Source organism: Argiope bruennichi, chromosome 11 (genome assembly GCF_947563725.1).
Source record: "Argiope bruennichi chromosome 11, qqArgBrue1.1, whole genome shotgun sequence".
In the NCBI taxonomy this organism is placed as follows: domain Eukaryota; kingdom Metazoa; phylum Arthropoda; class Arachnida; order Araneae; family Araneidae; genus Argiope; species Argiope bruennichi.
The window spans coordinates 99,388,689-99,408,747 of NC_079161.1; the positions used below are offsets into that span (position 1 = coordinate 99,388,689).

The 20,059-nt window shown below is 25.7% G+C and overlaps 1 protein-coding gene across 4 annotated transcripts in view; it reads right to left on the bottom strand.

The window, feature by feature from the left end:
* The window catches only part of LOC129956967 (transmembrane protein 245-like), a 41,270-nt gene that overhangs the window by 19,927 nt on the left and 1,284 nt on the right, over positions 1–20,059 (bottom strand). For 2 of the 4 annotated variants that reach the window (XM_056069037.1, XM_056069036.1), the window contains exons 2-10: positions 19,554–19,773; positions 18,474–18,610; positions 14,394–14,637; positions 11,807–11,955; positions 10,736–10,840; positions 8,885–9,058; positions 6,525–6,584; positions 3,654–3,884; positions 2,042–2,164 (exon numbers count right to left, since the gene is read on the bottom strand). In XM_056069037.1, coding sequence (XP_055925012.1) covers positions 2,042–2,164; positions 3,654–3,884; positions 6,525–6,584; positions 8,885–9,058; positions 10,736–10,840; positions 11,807–11,955; positions 14,394–14,637; positions 18,474–18,610; positions 19,554–19,773 — 1,443 coding nt within the window. The remainder of the gene's footprint in view (positions 1–2,041; positions 2,165–3,653; positions 3,885–6,524; positions 6,585–8,884; positions 9,059–10,735; positions 10,841–11,806; positions 11,956–14,393; positions 14,638–18,473; positions 18,611–19,553; positions 19,774–20,059) is intronic. The other 2 variants (XM_056069038.1, XM_056069039.1) reach the window with 2 other exon arrangements.

The window sequence follows — 20,059 nt, forward strand, 5'->3', positions numbered from 1 at the left end:
TAAAAAATCATTCTTATGCAAGTTATATAGAACAGGTGATCAGCTAAACCTGTAACATTTCTTTCTATTAAGTGAAATTGTAGTTATGGTACAGTCAATAGTTAAAAACAGTAATCTGTATGAACACCCATAGCTTTTATTTTAAACTCTAAATAATAAAATGTCAAATATATTTATGAAGCTGTATTACCCAAATTAAAATCTATTTGCAACATTATTACCAATTCAATTTTTCTTTAGTAAAGTCACATATGAAAATATAACATTCTAAGCATTGGTCTATAACTATAACCTATTTTCATAACTATTTTTAGAACTAAAAATTATTCATGTCAGATCCCCTCCCCCTATAAAACTAATATATAAGGCACGAGTAAGTTATATTTTACAAGAAAAATCAAAATATGCTTTAAAATTATCCAACTAAAAATTTCTTTTTAAATACTACAATTTTTCTATGAATGTGCAGATCTGAATCATTTAAATTTCAGATATAACTTTTTATGTCAGTTTGTATTGTTCAAAGATTTTTTTGTATTTTTAGTCTCTTATTAATTAAATTCTAAACTTCGCAGTAAGAAAAAAGCTATTGTTCTACTTATATTAATTTACATAACTTTTAGAGAAGTACTTTATATTATGCGAAACATTTATGTCATTCATTCTGCTCTTCCCCCTCCCCCCTTGAATAATTTTAATTTCATCCTATTTACTACCTTTTATTTATAGTTTATAAGAATGCAGACTGATACCACAATTCAAAATTATAACATATTTATGATCAGCCAGAATCAACAAATGCTTTCAAAATTTTAAAACCATACTTAACAAAGTTTAGTAAAATAAAAAGTAATTACATTTGTGCATAAAATAGATATTTAAAAATAAGAAGGAAGGTTTCAGAATATATTTGTTCTTGTTGCGAATAATACACAATAAAAACAAAAGTTTGCCTTTAGTTTATATATGTCTTGATAAGGTTTATTTCCCGAATAACAAGCATGGAGACTGGTTTTAGATTAAACAGATTAATGTTCGGTTTTGAAACTATATAAATGATATTTTGGGAAAAATATCGTAAATTTTGAATTGAGATCACTTGACAAAAAAAGACATCCAAGCTGGCACTTTGTTTAGAAACTTCAATATTACACGACTGACTCATTTAAATATGGTTTAGTTAGATTTATGATATGTTTTGAAGACATATGATGACTATTTATAGAATGAACTTAAAAATTCTGAACTGAAAACAGAATGAATACCAATACCTTGAATTATACTATCCAAATTCATGCTTACACAAAATACTGTTTCTGATTTTTCACTCTTGCTTTAAATATTTTTTCAATTTATGATACAAATGCAACATTAAGAAGTAAAAATAAAAACTGCCCCCCCCCCTTTTCCCAAAAATAGACCAGAAACAATATCAAGAAATGAGCCAGGAATTGATCATGTCATCCATGTAAAAGTAGAGATTGTCCATTTTGCCCCACAATTTATTTTAAAAAAAATACTATTTCTGAATTTATATGTATAAAATGGTACTTTCATGCTATTTTCCCCACATAGCTGTTTTCTAGCCTTTGATTTTAATCTATTAAAGTTTACATACATTTATATACAAAGTTAGATACTGACTTGCACATTTTTCGTTAATCCTCCACTTATAGCACAAATTTGGAGTATTACTGTACAATACCTAAGCCTTCTCTTCGAATTTCCAAAATCCCATCAGCTAGATGGCTTGATCTTCAGATTTAATATACGGCAAACTCGCATATACTGTGGATCTTTCATATTCAGACAGAATCAATAGTGAGATGTAAATATATAATACATTTTTTAGAAAGAATTAATGTTTTTCTAGAAACACAGCTCTTGGTTGTTGTTTTTTAAACTTTTACTTACACATTCTACATCTATGCACTTACCAAGTGTCATTAGAATGTATGCAAGTCAGTGCAAAGAAAAAAATATTTATGAAATTTGTAAAATGCTAATTTTTTATAAAAACTAAACAAAGAAATTAACTTACAAAATTTAGCACAAAGTTCAAAACAGCAGTACCACCTCCAAACAGTAGCGAGAGTATTGCAGTTATTGCACTAAATGCCAAAGTAATATTTCCTTTCAAAATAATCCAAACTGATTCCAAAACCTGAAAATAAAGTTCATTACTAAAAATATGTAGCATGTATGCAAAAACATATGTTTTATTAATATTTTATTTATATATTATTAATATATAAATTCTATCAAGTGGCAAAAGATAAGTTTTATTTCAATTTTTTAATAAATCTAAAAGTCTGAGATAATATACATAAGGAATTGCATAATTTCTACAATACATATATGTAATGCATATTTTATCTTACAAAAAATTTAATGGGTTTTTATGTACAAAATCTTTAATGAATAAAATGTTCCTAATAAAGACAATTTTAGACAATTCATAAAAAAATTTTAATGCATTATGACAAAGGTGCCATCTGGCAAATGAACTAAAGTGCAGAATAAATCAGGAAAGGGAAAGGAAGTAGAGCTAACAATCTATGATAGTTGGCATCTTTCCATGAAAGTTTCCTTGTAACATGTTTCAAAGAAATTATATGCCAATTTTTATTTTAGTAATTTTTGTTTATGTATCTATCAGTCAGATTAAAAGCAATTTACAAGCCCAGGGCAATTGGTTTTTATTTGGGGGGGGGGGGAGGAGATACTATGAATAACAGGGAGAATTCCCTATGCTATGCATTTTCCCTGTCCAAATATTCTAAATAAATAAAAATAAAAAAAATATGAAAAGATAAAAATGTTGTCTTAAATAATTTATCAGTAGCTCTTTGAAGAGAATAACTTATGTCAGTGAGTTGCATTTTTACATAAAAAGAAAAAAAGCATAAAAACTAAAAACCAAAAATAATAATTTTACAGTAATCAGAAGTAAAATCTATATATGTGTGCTCTGTGTTATTTGTATTTTTACATTAAATGTTTATTTTTTAATATGTATTTAATTTCTTGACTCCTTTGATCTAATTTTTTTTTGTTGCACTTATGATATACTGGATATGATTTCATTAAAGCAAGCAGATTATTTACTGTATGTTTTGGTAAACAGAGTCAGGATAAAAAGTAAAATCTCATAATTTTCAAAAAAAAAAAAAAAAAAAAAATCTGGAATTTTTTATTATTAGTCCATTAAATTTTTCTTATTATACCTTTTCTTTTTTTTATACTTTTTAACACAGCTTTTGTAGCACCAAAGAGATCACTGATGATCAATGAAACTAAGTTACTAGAAAACCATAATTCGAATAAATGTAAATATTTTTCAATTTTATGATGGTAACTAAAATGGTGTGAAGAAATTAATACAATATAAAATCAATATCAAAAATGTTAGTATGTTCTATATTGTATTTTATTGAACCATGAAGGGGCATCAATGACCTCACTAAAATGCCTTACAAATGACTATGTAAATTAACTTGACTATTGTAATTAATATTCCCCCAAAATATTCAGTGCCTAGTGAGAAATTCATGTTGGCCAGATGGTTAAACCATATGAAATTAGTGTGGTATTCAATGTGTTAAATACCAAATCAGAGCCTTTCAGAAATCCTGCATAAGTGTGGTACTTACAGACAGGAACGTTCCTATGTTTTCTTTTACAAAGTTGATTATCAAATCCATATTGAGAGTTTTAAACCCATTGATAAGACTGTCAAAAGAAGCAAGGTGCTCTAAATTTGGAGAGGTACTGTTGTCATTGCGTGAATGCCACAGTTCATATACTTTATCAAAGATTTCCAAGATCTGTTTCTCTAGTTCTGCAGCACGTTCCTCATTTTTATCATCAATGATGCGTCGAACCTGAAATGAATTTGTCTGGAAACTTCAACAAAATAAACAAATCATATTTTAAACTATTCATTTCCAAGCAAAGAAAATTTATATAATGAATAGCACACATTTAACACCATACAGATTTCTTTTTCAATCCTTTGAAAGTGAGTCATTTTTCAAAAAGCTCTTGAAACAGCCATAAAATTGAAGAGAAGATTTCTAAATTTGTACTTATTTATTTTCAAATCATATATAAAAAATATTTGATAAAATTAAAATGATATTTCACATAAAAAGATGGAATATTGATGCATGGAATTATACTGTAGTCAAATGTAGATTTTTATGTAGTTAAAAAATAATATTGTAGATAAGTGTGTTTTGCTGAAATGATTAATATTTCCTTTGATATAGCATGATCTATAAAATGTAGAAAACTTAAGAAATTTTACAATTGAGTCTACATCGATATATTTGTTAATATTTAAAAAAATAGCAAGAGATACTCAACTATGTTTTCATATACCAATTCTTTATAAATAATTTAAGTTATAGATAATCTTTTCTACAAAATTAAAATATTTATGTACTTAATTAAAGGTAAAGGCATCTTAACGACAAAATTATTTCAAATATTCATTTAATAGTGTTATTTTCTATTTACTTCCAAATAGTTGGGAATTATTAGGAGAAAAAATAAAAATTATAAAAGATAATAAATACATGCTTTTCTTTTAATAAGAGAAACATGCTATAGACAAAAAAAATTTTGTGCAATTATCTTTTCGTGCACAAATTTTTCCATTCATAATTTGCAGAATCTTGAACAATAATAGGGGGAAAGCTCAAAGTATTTAAAATAGTAATAACTAATTAAGTCTGACAATCTGTGCTATAATTGGAAGAATAGTTGGGGTAGTGCATAAAAATGTAAAAGTTCAAAATGAAAATGAATAATCTAAAAAAATTAGTTATCAGTTTTGAAATCAAAAGCAAAATTGCACATGCTCTATGAAGGTAAGTTATATAAAAAATGCAAGAGAAAATGGTTCCATTTTTGAAATGGATAATAATTGGTGGAAATGGTTAATTTGGGATCCATAATGAAGAATTTTGTGTTAATGGATAAATAATTCAGATATATTTTTATGACTTTTTATGTAAGTTACAGTTTAAAATGAAATGAAAAGATATTACTGCTTTTCTTTAAAATAACTGCTGAAGCAAACAAAAACTTTGCATAATTATCCATCTGTGCAATATTTATCAGCATATAGGATATCAGATTATTTTTTATAGAAATTTTAAATCTTTAAAATAAAGAATATAGATTTAGAACAACTATAATGTTTCTAAGCATATTGTCTTCTTTAGTAACTATTTGTCAAAAATATTTAATTATTCATATTTCAAGAATGAAATGTAACATATGCATATGATTTTTTTAAACTCCTATTTTTGTTCTGAATAAGAAATAGAATTCTTAAAAAAAATATTTTCATAAAGTATTCTAATGAAAGAATTCTCACTATTCATAAATGTGCAGAAGCTAACGAACAGTGGTGATAGGAATAAAACAATTCTGACATGGAAAGTGCTTTACTTTGAAAACACAATTTCTTTCAACATTAAAAATATATAAAAATAATAATAAAAATTTTGATTGGAAAGGAAGTGAAAAGAAAAATTATTTTCCTGTTTTCTTTTTTACTAGAAAACATTTGGTTTTGGAACGTTTTGGTAAAAAATTATAAAAAAAATTTAACTTTATTGAATATCTGATACAATATTGAATATAGATAAACATTATTGTGAAATTATGCATTAAATTGACATTTAAACATTTTTGTAGAAAGATAAAACTTTTTAAAATGTAAATTTGGAATTTTAATTATAACTAGTCAGTAAATTTCCTTTTAAATTCTTTAAGCAGCACAAAGTTAAATCTTACAAATAAAAAATTTTAAAACTGTTTTACTTTGAATAAAACTATAATAAAATATTATTAAATAGTGAAAATGTCTTAAAACATTAAATATTAAAGGTGTCCATATAAAGTACTCAAAGGTAATAGTTTATACTAAGAGAATCACATATGATTAGACATAAATTTCAGTTGCATTTCAGAGAGCAACTCTCTAAATTTCTTTGCATCATGATGAAATTTAAGTAAATTTCTTGATATAGTGTTTAGTAGTAATTTTGATGTTTTTACATTTGCTCAAGATATGTTGCTTAAAATCATTCAAAATGCAAATATTTTGCTGGCACACAAATATTTCAATGAAGTTCTAGGCAAAAATATTTCAATATTATATCTGATCTGCAAGAGCAAAGACTGACATATCTGTAGTTTTATGCTGACTTGTAGTCAGTATGTAACATTGGCAAAAAGCTGTCCAAATCAGAAGCAGACAGTATACATGTATGACTCTGACAGCAAAAATTAGATCACTTGAATATTAATAACATGCTTATAATCATCTATGATTCTCCAAATTCAAACCATTACTTTTGAATTCTTTTAACCTAGATACCCAGCTCAAAATATGAATTATCTCAAAATATTTTATTCATGCTCAAAATATGAATTATCTGAAAATATTTTATTCATCTCCAAGTTAACTATAAAAATAAGGAGAAAAATGTTTTTAATGGATATTACACTAGACTCGGAAATCGGGGCTTCCCTTCAACTGGTTCATGGATCTTTTTCGCTTTCCTGACCTTAATAACAGAAAACAATATTCTGGTGAGAATAAAAATAAGCACAGCTTAATAAAAAAAGAAGACAACTAAACATGTAATCAGTTTTAAAAATCATACACAAATAAGTGCATCACAGAGAGAGGCATGCAACATTCAAGAGAATAAAGGGAAAATATCATGCAGGATTCTACTAATTAGAAAGACAATGAAAAAAAAATCACTATAAAGGCATTCTATTATATTGAAATAAATCTAAAAATATTAATTAAATTCAAAGAGACTAACTATAAAAGCCTTTAAAAAAAGAAATTTAATTTTAATTAGGCAAATGTGTATATATAAAAATCTTAAGTTTTTCATCCACTTTGAAAATTTTAAGATAAAAAAACTAATCTAGTTAAAATTTTGGAAGTAAATGAACATGAAATAAATATCAGTCATAGAAGGAGTATTTTTCAATGTGTAAATCTTTTTAAGAAGAAATAGACAAGATTTACCTGTTGTAGGTGTTTACACACCTATTCTTTGCTTAGTAATACAAGAATATATATACATATATATATAAATTATCATTCGACATTGTTTCACAAATATATTTTTTATGAGTAGCTTCACCATACAATAATAATCTTTTCAAAAAATAACTTTTAATCAATGTTTATATTTAATAAAAAGTCATTGGAAAACAAAGAAATAGATTGAAAGTGCAAAAATGTGACAGTTTAGTAAAATATTGTCATAATTTAAAATGTATATGAAAATATAGCAGTGATAGTATTTGAAATCAAGATCAAAACTTACAAAAAATTCGGACAAATCTAAATTACTGATATAGGATATTTTGGTTTCCAGAAAATTAAATGGAAATTGGACTATTCTACAATGAAGTGATATTCATTCAAATAAGAACAGCTCATCAGATTGTTTTCCAAATAGATTTCAATTTTCACAACATAACAAATGCAATTATCATGTTCATTTATTATTATAGGCTTGTTTTTATTTTGAAGAAATTAAAAAAAAATCCAGTAAAATGAATAAAATTTTAACAGTCCAAAACAGGATTTTCATGAATTCGAATAAAGTTAATTGAAAAATTAACTTTTCGGATACATCTGAAAACTAACAATTATAATGCAATAGAAACGAGATCAGATATATTATTTATGCATATTATTCCATAAACCAAAGAAAATAATCAATTGCATATGCAATTTTAAAAAAAATAAAAGATAAAATTATAAGAGAATTTCAGAGAAAATAGGACTGAAGTATAGAACAAAATTAAAGTAAAAACACAAATTAATTGCAGTCAGCATGAACTAATGATCATTACTTTCATTACAAAACACACATACAAAGTGTAGTCATTTCATCTTAGATCCTGAATAATTGTTAGAAATAACAATTGAAATATATCAAGGAAATGACTGTACGACAGTAAAAGTTAGCATAAAATCTGTGAACTTCAACATTTCTGTAAAATTAAAATAATTTCGACAGAATAATGACTTAACATTCTTTTATACATAAAGTAATATAGACTAATGAATCGAATTAAGCTTTGTAATTATAATTTTGCCAACTTTTATGAAATAGCTAAGTTAATCCAAAAACCTTAGAGTAGCCCAATAGCATCTTGTGAGAGTCTTAACAAAATAGATCAAAGTTAAACAGAAGTAGAAAATATAACACTCACACATGTTTGCTGTTCTATAGATAAATATTATATATATCACATACATACAAGATGATACAAAATGCATTCAAGAGAACAGAGATGATATATGACACTATTAACAACATAACAATAAAAATCAATTTTTAAGCAATTCAAAACATCCAATCCACACAATAATAAAACATCTTGAAAATTATAAAAAGCAATTATTTCATAACTGATTTTTTATAAAATATAATATTATTTAATATCGATTATTTGTGATCAAATAATTTGATGCCTAAATGAATGAATTTGATTTATAAGTGAAACACAGTGCAATTATTAAAATTTTGAAAATAATTTTACAAAAAATGAATAATTTTTTTATAAAATTAATATTAAAAAAGTATTTCAAAAATATTATAATTCGTTTATAAAAATTATGGTGGAATATGTATTGGTTTTAAAATAACTGAATACTTTTCAATTTCTATTTTTTAAAAGAAAACATATTAATTTATTTATTATTTTGAAAAACCAAAAGAATTGTTTTGATTTTAATGAAAAATCATTTTCTCAAAAATTATAATCACTTCATGTAATGTTTGTAACAATTTCATAACTACAGCCTGTTGGCTGTCAATGAAGAACTCACAGTAGCAGATATCCACCCACGTCCATACATAAAAGCATCATCCAGCACAGCATCAACAGTTCCTTGAACATCTCGTAAGCTCTCTGGCACTAGTTGTTGAATATCTGTATCATGAACTGTCTTGTTAATCAAACTGCTTGTGACAGTAACAAGGTGCATACTTTCACCATAAATCTAAAATTATAACGAAAGTCGTACTTTTACTTTTTAAAGTTTTGTCTCTTTATCGTTTACTTTTAGAAATTTTATTATCAGTTATATGGACTGTATACTAATAAACATACTTGCAAGTGAGGAGTTTTATAGGAATGTTTTCAGAAGACAGTTATTTTTTTAAAAAATATTTAATAAAATTATTTATTTTACATGAAAAAGACGTTAATAGCCTTGTAATTCAACTTACACAAATTTTTATTAGTATTTTTTTTTAACATTTAATCACAGTTAATTTTTAAATAGGCATATTTTCTAGGTTTCATATTTAGAATTAAATTTTTAAAAAGTACTATGGGCAAAATATTATAATTATTCAGTTACATATTAAAAATTGCATGGTTTAAATGCATTACAAAGATTGTCTCAAAGATTAATCATTAATTAAATCATAAAAATAAGGAATTTTTTTAATCCAGATATTTTAATTAAAAGGTCTGTTTTAATGACAAAATTAGATTCAAAAATTAAATTTTACTACATTCCTTAAATTTATTTATTTAAAATTATATAATTTATCAAACAAAGAATACAAAATAATGGAGTGTAGAATTACTAAATGATAAATATATATACTAATCAGATTAAGAGCTTTAATATTACATTTCCTATACTTTATATATACTTTAATATTATATTTCTAATGATAATATAATATTAAAGTATTAGTATACAAATATAAGAGCATTCAGTATGAAACTAACTAAAATAGTATGGAACGATTTTTTAGCTGTTAAAAACTAATTAAAATTCATTGTTAGAAATGTAAAAATCATGCAAAAATAATATACATAACACAAGCAAAAGCATACACATAATGTTTATCATAAGTAATAATCTATTATAAGTAGTAATTTTATCATAAGTAATATATGTAATAAAGTCTGTTATATTCTTAAATATCAATTTTTATTGTTAGAGTAGCATATAGTTTACAGCACAATTCTCATGTGTATACTTAGTTTAATCACATTGTAACTACGTCAGGATTAAGGTTCAGAATAAATCTTATATTATGAATATAGTCATAGCATCAGGTACCAGGATAAGAGGGATATTATTCTCTTATCTAAGTATAATTATATTAGTAGGCATTTAAACACAAGTTCATAAGAGGAGACAAATCCTCTAGAATAACTAATGTAGTTCTTTTGTGCATCTTTGACTATGATAGTAAAGAGAGTGATAGCAAATTAACAAAAACAGAAACTCCAACAATAAATAAAAATAATTTCCAATTTATCAAGCTTCTTTAAAAGAATTACTAGAAAGTTGTTTCTGACATTCAATAAAAGAATAATACTGAAACCCTCATTGTAATGATTACTGTTGTTTTTTTTTTTTTAAATCCTGTTTTAAAGTATAGGTTTATATTATACATATGCTTTAAAATGATAAAGGGGCAATTGCATATGTTCTTTTTGAAATAAATTACTTTTATTACTAATTACAACTAATTATTAAGTAAAGGAGAATAAAAAGTAAAATAAAAATAATTAGATTTCAAATTTAGTTATAAACATCTGACCATATGCAAATATTTTTTTTAAATATTCCAAGCAAAAATTTCAACTATTCTGCTATTTATAAATATAAGTAATAATATATATTTCAAAAGAAGGCAAAGTAATTATTTACCTGAACACAGAGAAAAATCGTGCCTATCACAGCAAAAAAGAAAACAGCAAAAATAGCCATCATACTTGTAAATGTATCGATAGACCCATCAAGCAATTCCAAAAACTGAAATGTTTATAATATAATGAATAAAATTATTTATGCAAAGTAAACAATAAAAAAAGCAGCAAATAAATTTTAAAAAATGATTATAAATGGCGAAAAAGCTAATATGGTGTAAATAAAAATAATTCTTACTTAAATTCTTTGAAATTATTATTTGTTCCTATATTTATATATTTGTAAAAATTTCTTTTGAATATTCTTTTAATAATTGTGAGTCATGTCTTATTCAAAAACTAAACAGTCGAAGGTAATCTAAATGATTGAACTTCTCTTTATATAATACTTTAAATTTGTTTTCCCATTTGCAGAATATTAAATAACAAGATTTATTGGCAGCCATTTGCTTCCTTTTTTTAAGTAGTTAAACATTGCAAAATCTATCCATTTAATAAAATAAATTGACTACTATTCAGACAATGAATATCACCAATGGGGAAAATCATTAACTAAGAGATCAACTTTTTATTCCTGTTAATGGCTGGTTCGGGTATTTTGGGCATCATGTCTGGCCTTTAGTCTTGTTAAGACAATTTTTAAAAGTGTATTTTTCCAGAATATGCTTATGCTCTTTTTGCCCTTTTTTGTTTATCTGTTTGAGTACATGCATGCTTTGTTTCTAGTAGTTATATTAAAAATTATTTTTGTAGAAACTGGATTACATTATGTTTGCTCTTCAGAATTTGGTGCAATTTTTAATTAATGATTCATAGGAGATAATTTTACTTTCACAATGAGATTCAAAATAATCATTTAAAATAAGTACCTTTAAGATCACTCCCCCCACTCCCATAAATCTTGATGCATTCTATTGATTTTCACCTTATATCAATTTACCTACTTAGAGTTGCTATTCTTGTCTTAACATCATAATTCGGATTGAATTTATGAGTTAGATTTTTAAAAAAAACACAGATAAAATCATTTAGTATATCGATTACGATTCAGCCCATAAAAATTGCAACTCACTTTTTTATCCCCAACAGTCAGCAATTTCCATAGGCCTCTCAGGGGAGCAGGGATGAGGGCATCTTTTCTCTGTTCAAATATTCCCTGACAAGATTCACGAATACTTTGGCTCTTTTCTTTCATAAAACTCCAAACACCAAATTTCACAACTATAAAAAAAAGAAAAGAATAAATAACCCTTTCTTGTCATTTTTTTCCAGCTATTTTAAAATTCGTTATTTTCAAATTTCTCATTTAAAAAAAAATAGTAATGCTAGTAATAGAGTTGTAAATTATTAATGAGATGAATAATGAAAACTTTTAGTGTAAATTGCCCCATAAAAGAAAATTTAGCTTTTTTTTAATTCACTGCTTTCTATAGATTTTATCACTTATCAAGTATCTAATCAATTAGCAAATATTTGTCATCTAGATTTTAACAAGCATTATAATTGTACAAGTTCTTGCTTTACTCATGTATTATTTTGATGAGACTGTGAGAGAAAAGCATGAGATGTTGAGAGAAATACTCAAGCTTTTACAATAATTTTACTTTAATGACTCTTTGATAAAAAATCTTTTCTGCTTTTAAGTACATTAATAAAATTGCATTTCTGAAAACTTTTTTTTGATTCTTTAACTACTTTTTAATTTTTAATATAGTTCATAATTCATTATTATAAATATTGTGGAATATCAAAATCAAATTTTTCTCACATTCACTACCAAATGTACCAAACATATGAAATCAAAATTGAATTAAAAATTAAAGATTGGAAATACTACAATATTATATTGTTATGAAGAGCATACAACTGTAAAAAATCAATACAAACATGAAACAAGACCTAGACAGAAATATATATAATTTTCCTTCTCTGAGTTTCAACTGGTGTTTTATTAATTTTTTTTTTATTTTTAAAAAAAATTTCAACAAAGTCATGAACTGTAAATTGTCAAGAAATATGCTTATCACAAAAATCAAGCAAAACTGTAAAAAAATAACTGTAAAAATTATTAAAAAATGTAATTATGTAAAAAAATTATTAAAGCATAGTAAAAAAAAAATAGTATAGTATAGCAAGTATAGTAAAAAAATTATTAAATTATATAATTTTGGTTTATATTTTATTTTCACAACAAACTAGTAAAATTCCTATAAAGTGGTTTAAATATGACTGGGATTAATTCATTAATATGACTGGGATTAATTCATTATAACTGGCAAATATTTTCTTGCTGACATCAGTTTTCAATATACTCCTTTCAGAAGTCAACATATTTTCCTAACATTCTAGAAGCATTTTGATACTATTTTTAGAAAAAGCCTTTAGATGACAGTGCAGAGATTATTACTGAACAGTCTGGATTATTATAGTGCTATCTGCAAACTAAATAACTTGCATTTCTGGTCCTCTACCTGCCTTTCTTGAAACCTTTACATCCTCAGAAACACAGGAGAAAAAAAAAAAGACATCCCTCAACCATTCTGTTGTTGGAATCCATAGTGAATTTCATGTTGGTTTCATTAGATGTTTCTTCCAATGCAAAATTTGATTACATTTCATTGTTTCATGCCATAATTTGCCTTCTGTTTGCTCATTACTCTTGTCATTCTCAGACATAGCCGGGTTGTTTATAACTAGAGCAGGTGGAAAGGTGGAGATTAATGTCTCACTTTCTAAAAATACACTTGCTGTAAAATATGGCTAGTTCAGATACAAACTAGTCCCAATCATATTTGTATCAATGGTAAATTATTAATGAGTTGTTGAACAATTCATATTTGAATAAGTTATATTCCTAAACGATCATCTACTGTGCTTTATTATTAGACCAGTCACCTTTGGCGACCAGCTGGTTTGCTGGGGACATTGGTTGTAATTCATTTTAACCAGATCATTTAGATATAACTTTGTATCTATGATTCTATCAAATTATTAGACATTAATCAACCATGATTTAATTCCTTATACATATATACCATTCACTGTACATAAAATGTTTTAATGGAAAACAATTATAGTCTTATTAAAAATAATTATGCTATAGTCTGGTTCATCAATCTTCTAACTTGCATCATGTTGCACTCTTATTTTTTATTCATTATACAACTTACACAAATATTAAATCTTCTACCTTAGCATTCAACAATAAAAGAAAACCAGACAATAAAATATTTGATGAAACAATAAAAATAGTTCGAATCTTTTGGCAAAAATGCAATTTATTATTAGAAATGGGGAAAAAATTACTAAAATCTGGAACAAATTTGCATGAATAATAAACTGGAGTCATTACAAATATTAATTTTTGAATTTTAAGATTATATAAAAATTAATTTTATACTGAAATATCTTTAGAAGTTTTGGGTGCAAAAACATCAAAAATTTTACTTAATCTTTAATTAATATCTTTAAGAAAATCAATCCAAGATGCACATTTCATCCCTCCAAGTTATATATGTGTCAAGTTTGGTAGATTGGTCTGGCCTGTTGAATACCAAAACGCACATTTAATTTTATTATTAGTAGAGATATAGACAGAGATGATAATATGTACATTAATACTAATGAAAAGACTATAATAAAAAGAAATTCATAATTACCAGCACGTTTTATACCCATGTACATGCAGGGAATGAGCAGCAAGTAGCAAAGCCACATATGTCTATAGAGCTGTACAAAGAAGCACATCCACAGCAGTCCATAGATGTAAAAATTACTCATTTTGTCTTCAGTCTTTGCCTCTTCACTAACTGGGTCTTGCAGGAGTGTTGTAGGTCTCTTCTTTTCAGGAGTGGAGGAGTCTACTTGGACCTTCTGGCTGATACTATGAGGAGTGCTTGATAACTAATAAATGAATATATATGTAAATATTTTGAAATTTCAGTCACAAATAATCATTTTAGAGTTGAGATAAAATACTACAGAATACGAAGTACAGTACACACCCGTGTATCTGACTTCCGTACTATGCGGCCTAGTTTTCTTTTATCGTAATTAAATAAGGAAGACAAGGTGTTGCATCGACAGCATTGCAGGGCATAGGAAATCTACTACAATCCTTTTATGTGTCATGTGCAAAATATAAATTGTACAGGAAAAGAGCAGAGTTCTGCATGTTATTGTTTCGTCAGTTTTACTTTCACCTCAATTGTTTCCGTTATCATTCATTGTAACTACACAATATGTACAGTATTTGTAAATTGTTCTTGGGTTCTTAGTAAATTGTTCTTCACTCTACCCCACTTTTTTTGTTATCCGGCCAGCCTTTCAGGATATTCGGAAGTGTACTGTAATTCTTTCTTGTCCAATATTCTTTACACACAAATTACACAAAAATATAAGCAAACGCTTGTTTTAAAAATATATTTAATTATATTCCTAATGTGTTTTGTTTCTATTTTATTTATTTTGAGATCAAAGAAGGCTAACAATATTAATTCCATAGCAAATGTTTAGAACATATGCGCTATTTTTGTCATGGTTGATAGTCAATTGAACTTTCCTCAAATAGCTGAATTTCATTTACTACTTTATTTCGATCCATTTGCATGGGGAAAAAAATAAATAAAATTACTATCCTAAATTTCAAGTTATCATTTGAGAACATTATGTATTTGCAATATGAATTTTGATTTTCAAAAGTTGCATTTTTAAACCATACTTTGTTGTACAAAATGCACTGATGAATTGAGTCATTCAAAATTCTTTGAAAAAAAAATGGAAATCGAGGTTTCTGTAATTATAAAGAAGTATTTTATCTTCTGTCAGAAATTAAACTGAAACATTTAAAATGTCAGAAATCATCAAAAAGATCAGATCAGAAAGATCTACATTTTTTACTGTCCTGATTTTTGACCAATTCCTTTAGAGATAATCTTTGATGATCCATGATCTTAATATTTTTATATGGCAATTTTTTTCCCTCCAACATCACAAAATTCCATTCCAAAACAACAACATGTTACTACATAATTAAAAGTAATTTGAAAAGAAAGATAAGAAATATACATTATCAAGTTTTATTTTAAAACAGCCTTAATATTTTCATCATAATGTGTTTGGAATGGACAATTTTTATTATCTCGTATCTGAATTTAAGAATTTAGATAGACATTTTTATTCGAGTAAAATTAAATAATGATTTCACATTAAAAAAAATGCCTACACATTTAGAAGTTCTGTTCCCTAAACTTAAGACTATAGGACACTCTAAATACCGAGTTAATTTATTTCACACCTGTTATAAAAAAAATTTATATATATAAAAAAGAAAGAATAAGTTGCATTAGTGTAATCAAATTAATAATATACTGTTCCATATAAACTAAACTGAAGTAATTTTTTACATTGAACCAATGGGAATAACCTTCTCTTTCTTGCATATTTACCAATTAAGATCTTATCTCCCTCCTCTCCCATAAAAGTTAAGGTCACCAATGCTTTGAATGGCATTAACAAATTATAGTAATAAAATGTGAATCTCTGGCATGAATCCAACATTTTAACTGAATTTATCATATGAATATGTATTCTGAACATCCTTTTTGCTTACCAAATGAAGCTGAAATCTAACATAGAACTACAGTTGTAGTCATAAGATAACATACTGAATTTCATTAATTTAAACTATTCTGTTAATGAAATTGCATTTACAAGTATAAGAAAGCACAGACTGATAAAGTTTGAATCATTCAACAGATTTGGTTCAAAATTTGATAAGTATATACATTTTATGTTCAAGTTCACTTGCAATCAAACAGATTTACTGTAAATGATTTCATTCAAAATTTTATAGAAATCTATAAATTTGATTATAAATCTATATAACGAATCTCATTAGTCTAGCTAAAAGCAATTTTTGAGTTATTGTATTCAAAGACAGACAAGCATAGTTCCAAATATGTATTTTTAAGACTGGAAGAAATCTGAAATGTGCATATCGTCAAAATCTTCAGTTTGAATTTTTTTAATGATTACAATACTTCCTGTATACTTCATATACAAGAAAGTCATAATCATACAAAATTAAGAATATAGCACAAAATTAAATTTGTCTGAATTTTAATTATTTTAAACTAAAAGAATTCTTGCAATATTAAATCAAATGAATACGAGAAATGTTGCTTAGAACAGAACAAGATAAGAAACACTCATCGAGAACTTTGATGCTGATTAACCAGTGAAGATTATTTCTTTTTAATTCCTTTTGTAACAACTAGCAAATTTTCCCATTTGAAACAATTAGAAATTTTATGCAAATATGATAATAGCAGTCTTTGTTCCATAAAACATTACCACAAATAAACATAGACAACATCAAACACGGGATAACTTGAAACAATGATCAGAACAGCACAAGGAAAAATATCTTTATGCCCTTATTAAACCTGTATGGGCAGCAACTTATTCCAATTATAGAAAACTTGCAGCCTTTCAATTTTTAATTTCATTTCCTTCAAAATTAATTTTTTAAACTATCATTCGTTTCTGTAATTTTGCTTTAAAATTCTGGAAAAATGCTTTCCACTTTATAAGAATTATTTAAGTTTTGTTAATTTCTGTTATTTAATATACATTATGTTACACTGCTTTTCTTAAAAGTTAGAAATACAAATTTTTAGGGCCCTTTAGGGACTTGTTCTAAAAATTTCATTGAAAACAATACTATATTAACAAGACTTATGTAAACTTGCAAAATAACCTCATTCAAACACCTGCCTAAATACAATTTACTATATTTAAACTAGGTGGGTATGTAGTAAATCTCATTTATTACCATTAAAATGAGAATAAGATGTTTATAAAAGCAAAATATTTTGTTTAATAAATGCTTAGAGAAATTTTATTGGAGGGATGACGCATATCAGTTTTTCAGAAAATTCCCTGCAGCAAGGCTGGATTTTTTAAAACTTAATTATTCATTAAAGGTTTAATCATTCAATTAAAAAAATATGTTTTTTATTGTGATAAAAATGAATTTAAATATTTTTATAAGAAAAATTACAGCAAATGCATAGAAGTCAGAATACAAGGTCACTTCATGATTTTAAGAATCTACATGTTTTAATTCCACCAGTCTGAAAAACCCATTTCTGAAAGTATGTATGTTTGTCTGAGAATATTATAATACAAAAAGATATTGTGATAAAGAAATAAAATTTAGTATATGGTTCTTAAAATCAATCTGTACATTTTTATCAAATTTTTAATGAAATCTATTGAAGAAAATCTGTTTGTCAATATGAATGAGAACATGATAATTCAAAAATGCAAAGAAATATATAAAACTTAGAACGCAATTTTATACCTGAAAGTATAAATATATATTAACTTCTAGAAGAAACTACTTAAAGGATTGATATCTGTCAACTTGTTTATACATATTTGAGCAGATGCAATAACTAAATAATGAAGCAATTTAAATAAAAGATGTTATGCATTTAAAAAAAAAATTAAACTTGTACAAAAAGGGAGGAAATATGAAAGGGAGGTATCCAAAATTAATATTTGGGGAAAAGAATATATCTGAAATTCGTATTCTTCAACATTCTATTAAACATAAAATATTATGTATTGAATTACAGCATATGGAAATTGGTTAGCAGTAAGTTTGTCATAATTTTTGAGGATTTTTGAAAAAAAAAAAAAAAATGAAAATGGGTTTTTATAAGAAAGATTACAGCAAATGATACATCTGGATCTAGGAACTCCGAGCAAGTGTCCTCAGTGCCTCTTATCCAGGCCAATCCAGAGCGGATTGCTTGCATAGGAGTCAGAGCACAAGGGTCTTCCTCTGCCTGAGTTTCCAAAGACGAACCTAAAAAATATGTTGAAAGAAACTTTAAATATTTTATATGTGGCAAAAATCTATTCTCAAGCTCAGCTTTCCCTCTCCTGTACTTCTTTCAAAAACTATTTATGTAAAGAAAATTATGTTTTTAATTCTCAATATTAGTATATATAATTGTTCACCGATTTCTGCAAAGTTGGGTAGAGTTAAATATATTCCCTACCCATTCCATCTACATCATTATTAAAAACATAAATCCCAATTTCTATTTTGGCATCAACAGAATAAACTAAAGTATTTTTTAATGCATAAATTTACTGATTTATTTTTGTGTTTATAAAATTATATATGAATCAAAACTAGCTGAGATGAAACTCCCCATTCTGTTTACATTTTTATGCTCAATTTCAGCAATGAGCTGATATCAATATTTTTTATTATTTTATATTTATGCTGCATTATTATATTCCCACTTCAATGCAAACCACATGTTATTAATAATTTTCCTTCTGCAGTCTTTTTTTGTTTCATATTTGGAAATTCATCTTTTTTGTTAGCAGACTAATCACTGTTGTTTCAATTTAATTATAATGATTAGTTTTGATTTGAATGTTTAAAAACATTATGAACAAAAAAAAAAGTTCCATTCCAAGTAAATAAAAATAAAATAAAAGATAAATGCATGATAGAGGGTGAGACGAAGCTAAATGACATTTAATCAGATCCAAAATATTAACAGGATAACAGCCTGTTCTAGATTGTGCAACTATTTTTTTTTTAATTATGGCAATTCATAAGAAAATTTCTTCATATAAAAATGATAAATTTAAGAATTTTATAATATAGAATATTAAATGATAATAACTTTGATGATGAAGCCCTGCATACACTTAAAATGAATAAATGTTAATGTTTTAAATGTTTTAGAATATGTTAGCTTTAATCTGTGTACATTAAAATATTAACTTACCAGATTCATTATACCTTCCCCTGATTTCAGCTAGAAGTCCAATTAACATGAGAGCGAAAAGGACCAGTAGTATCGTAAGACGCAATTGCCCTGCGATACTAACAAGATGGCAGATGAAAATAGTCCAAACAACTGGAGATAAAACAATCAAGTATGACTTAGTCTTAGGTGTCCACCACATGGATAAAATTATCAAATAACCAATAACAATAGTCCAAACCTGAAAGTATGAATCCATATTTTTTAGAATTTTAAATAAAGCAAAGTTTATATTTTAAAAAAATCACATCATCAAGATTTCTGAAATACTGTAACAAAAATTTCAGAGACAATTTACATTATAATTAAGAGAAGAATTGAAGTACATTGTTTATCCAATATAACATTTCTATTTTTATTAAATCAGAAAAATTTAGCTACTTGTTATTTTCTTTTCTAATGTTTTCATTCATAACAACTGAAAATGTTAGTATTTTTAAGAAAAAATTTCTTACCAAGTATCAACT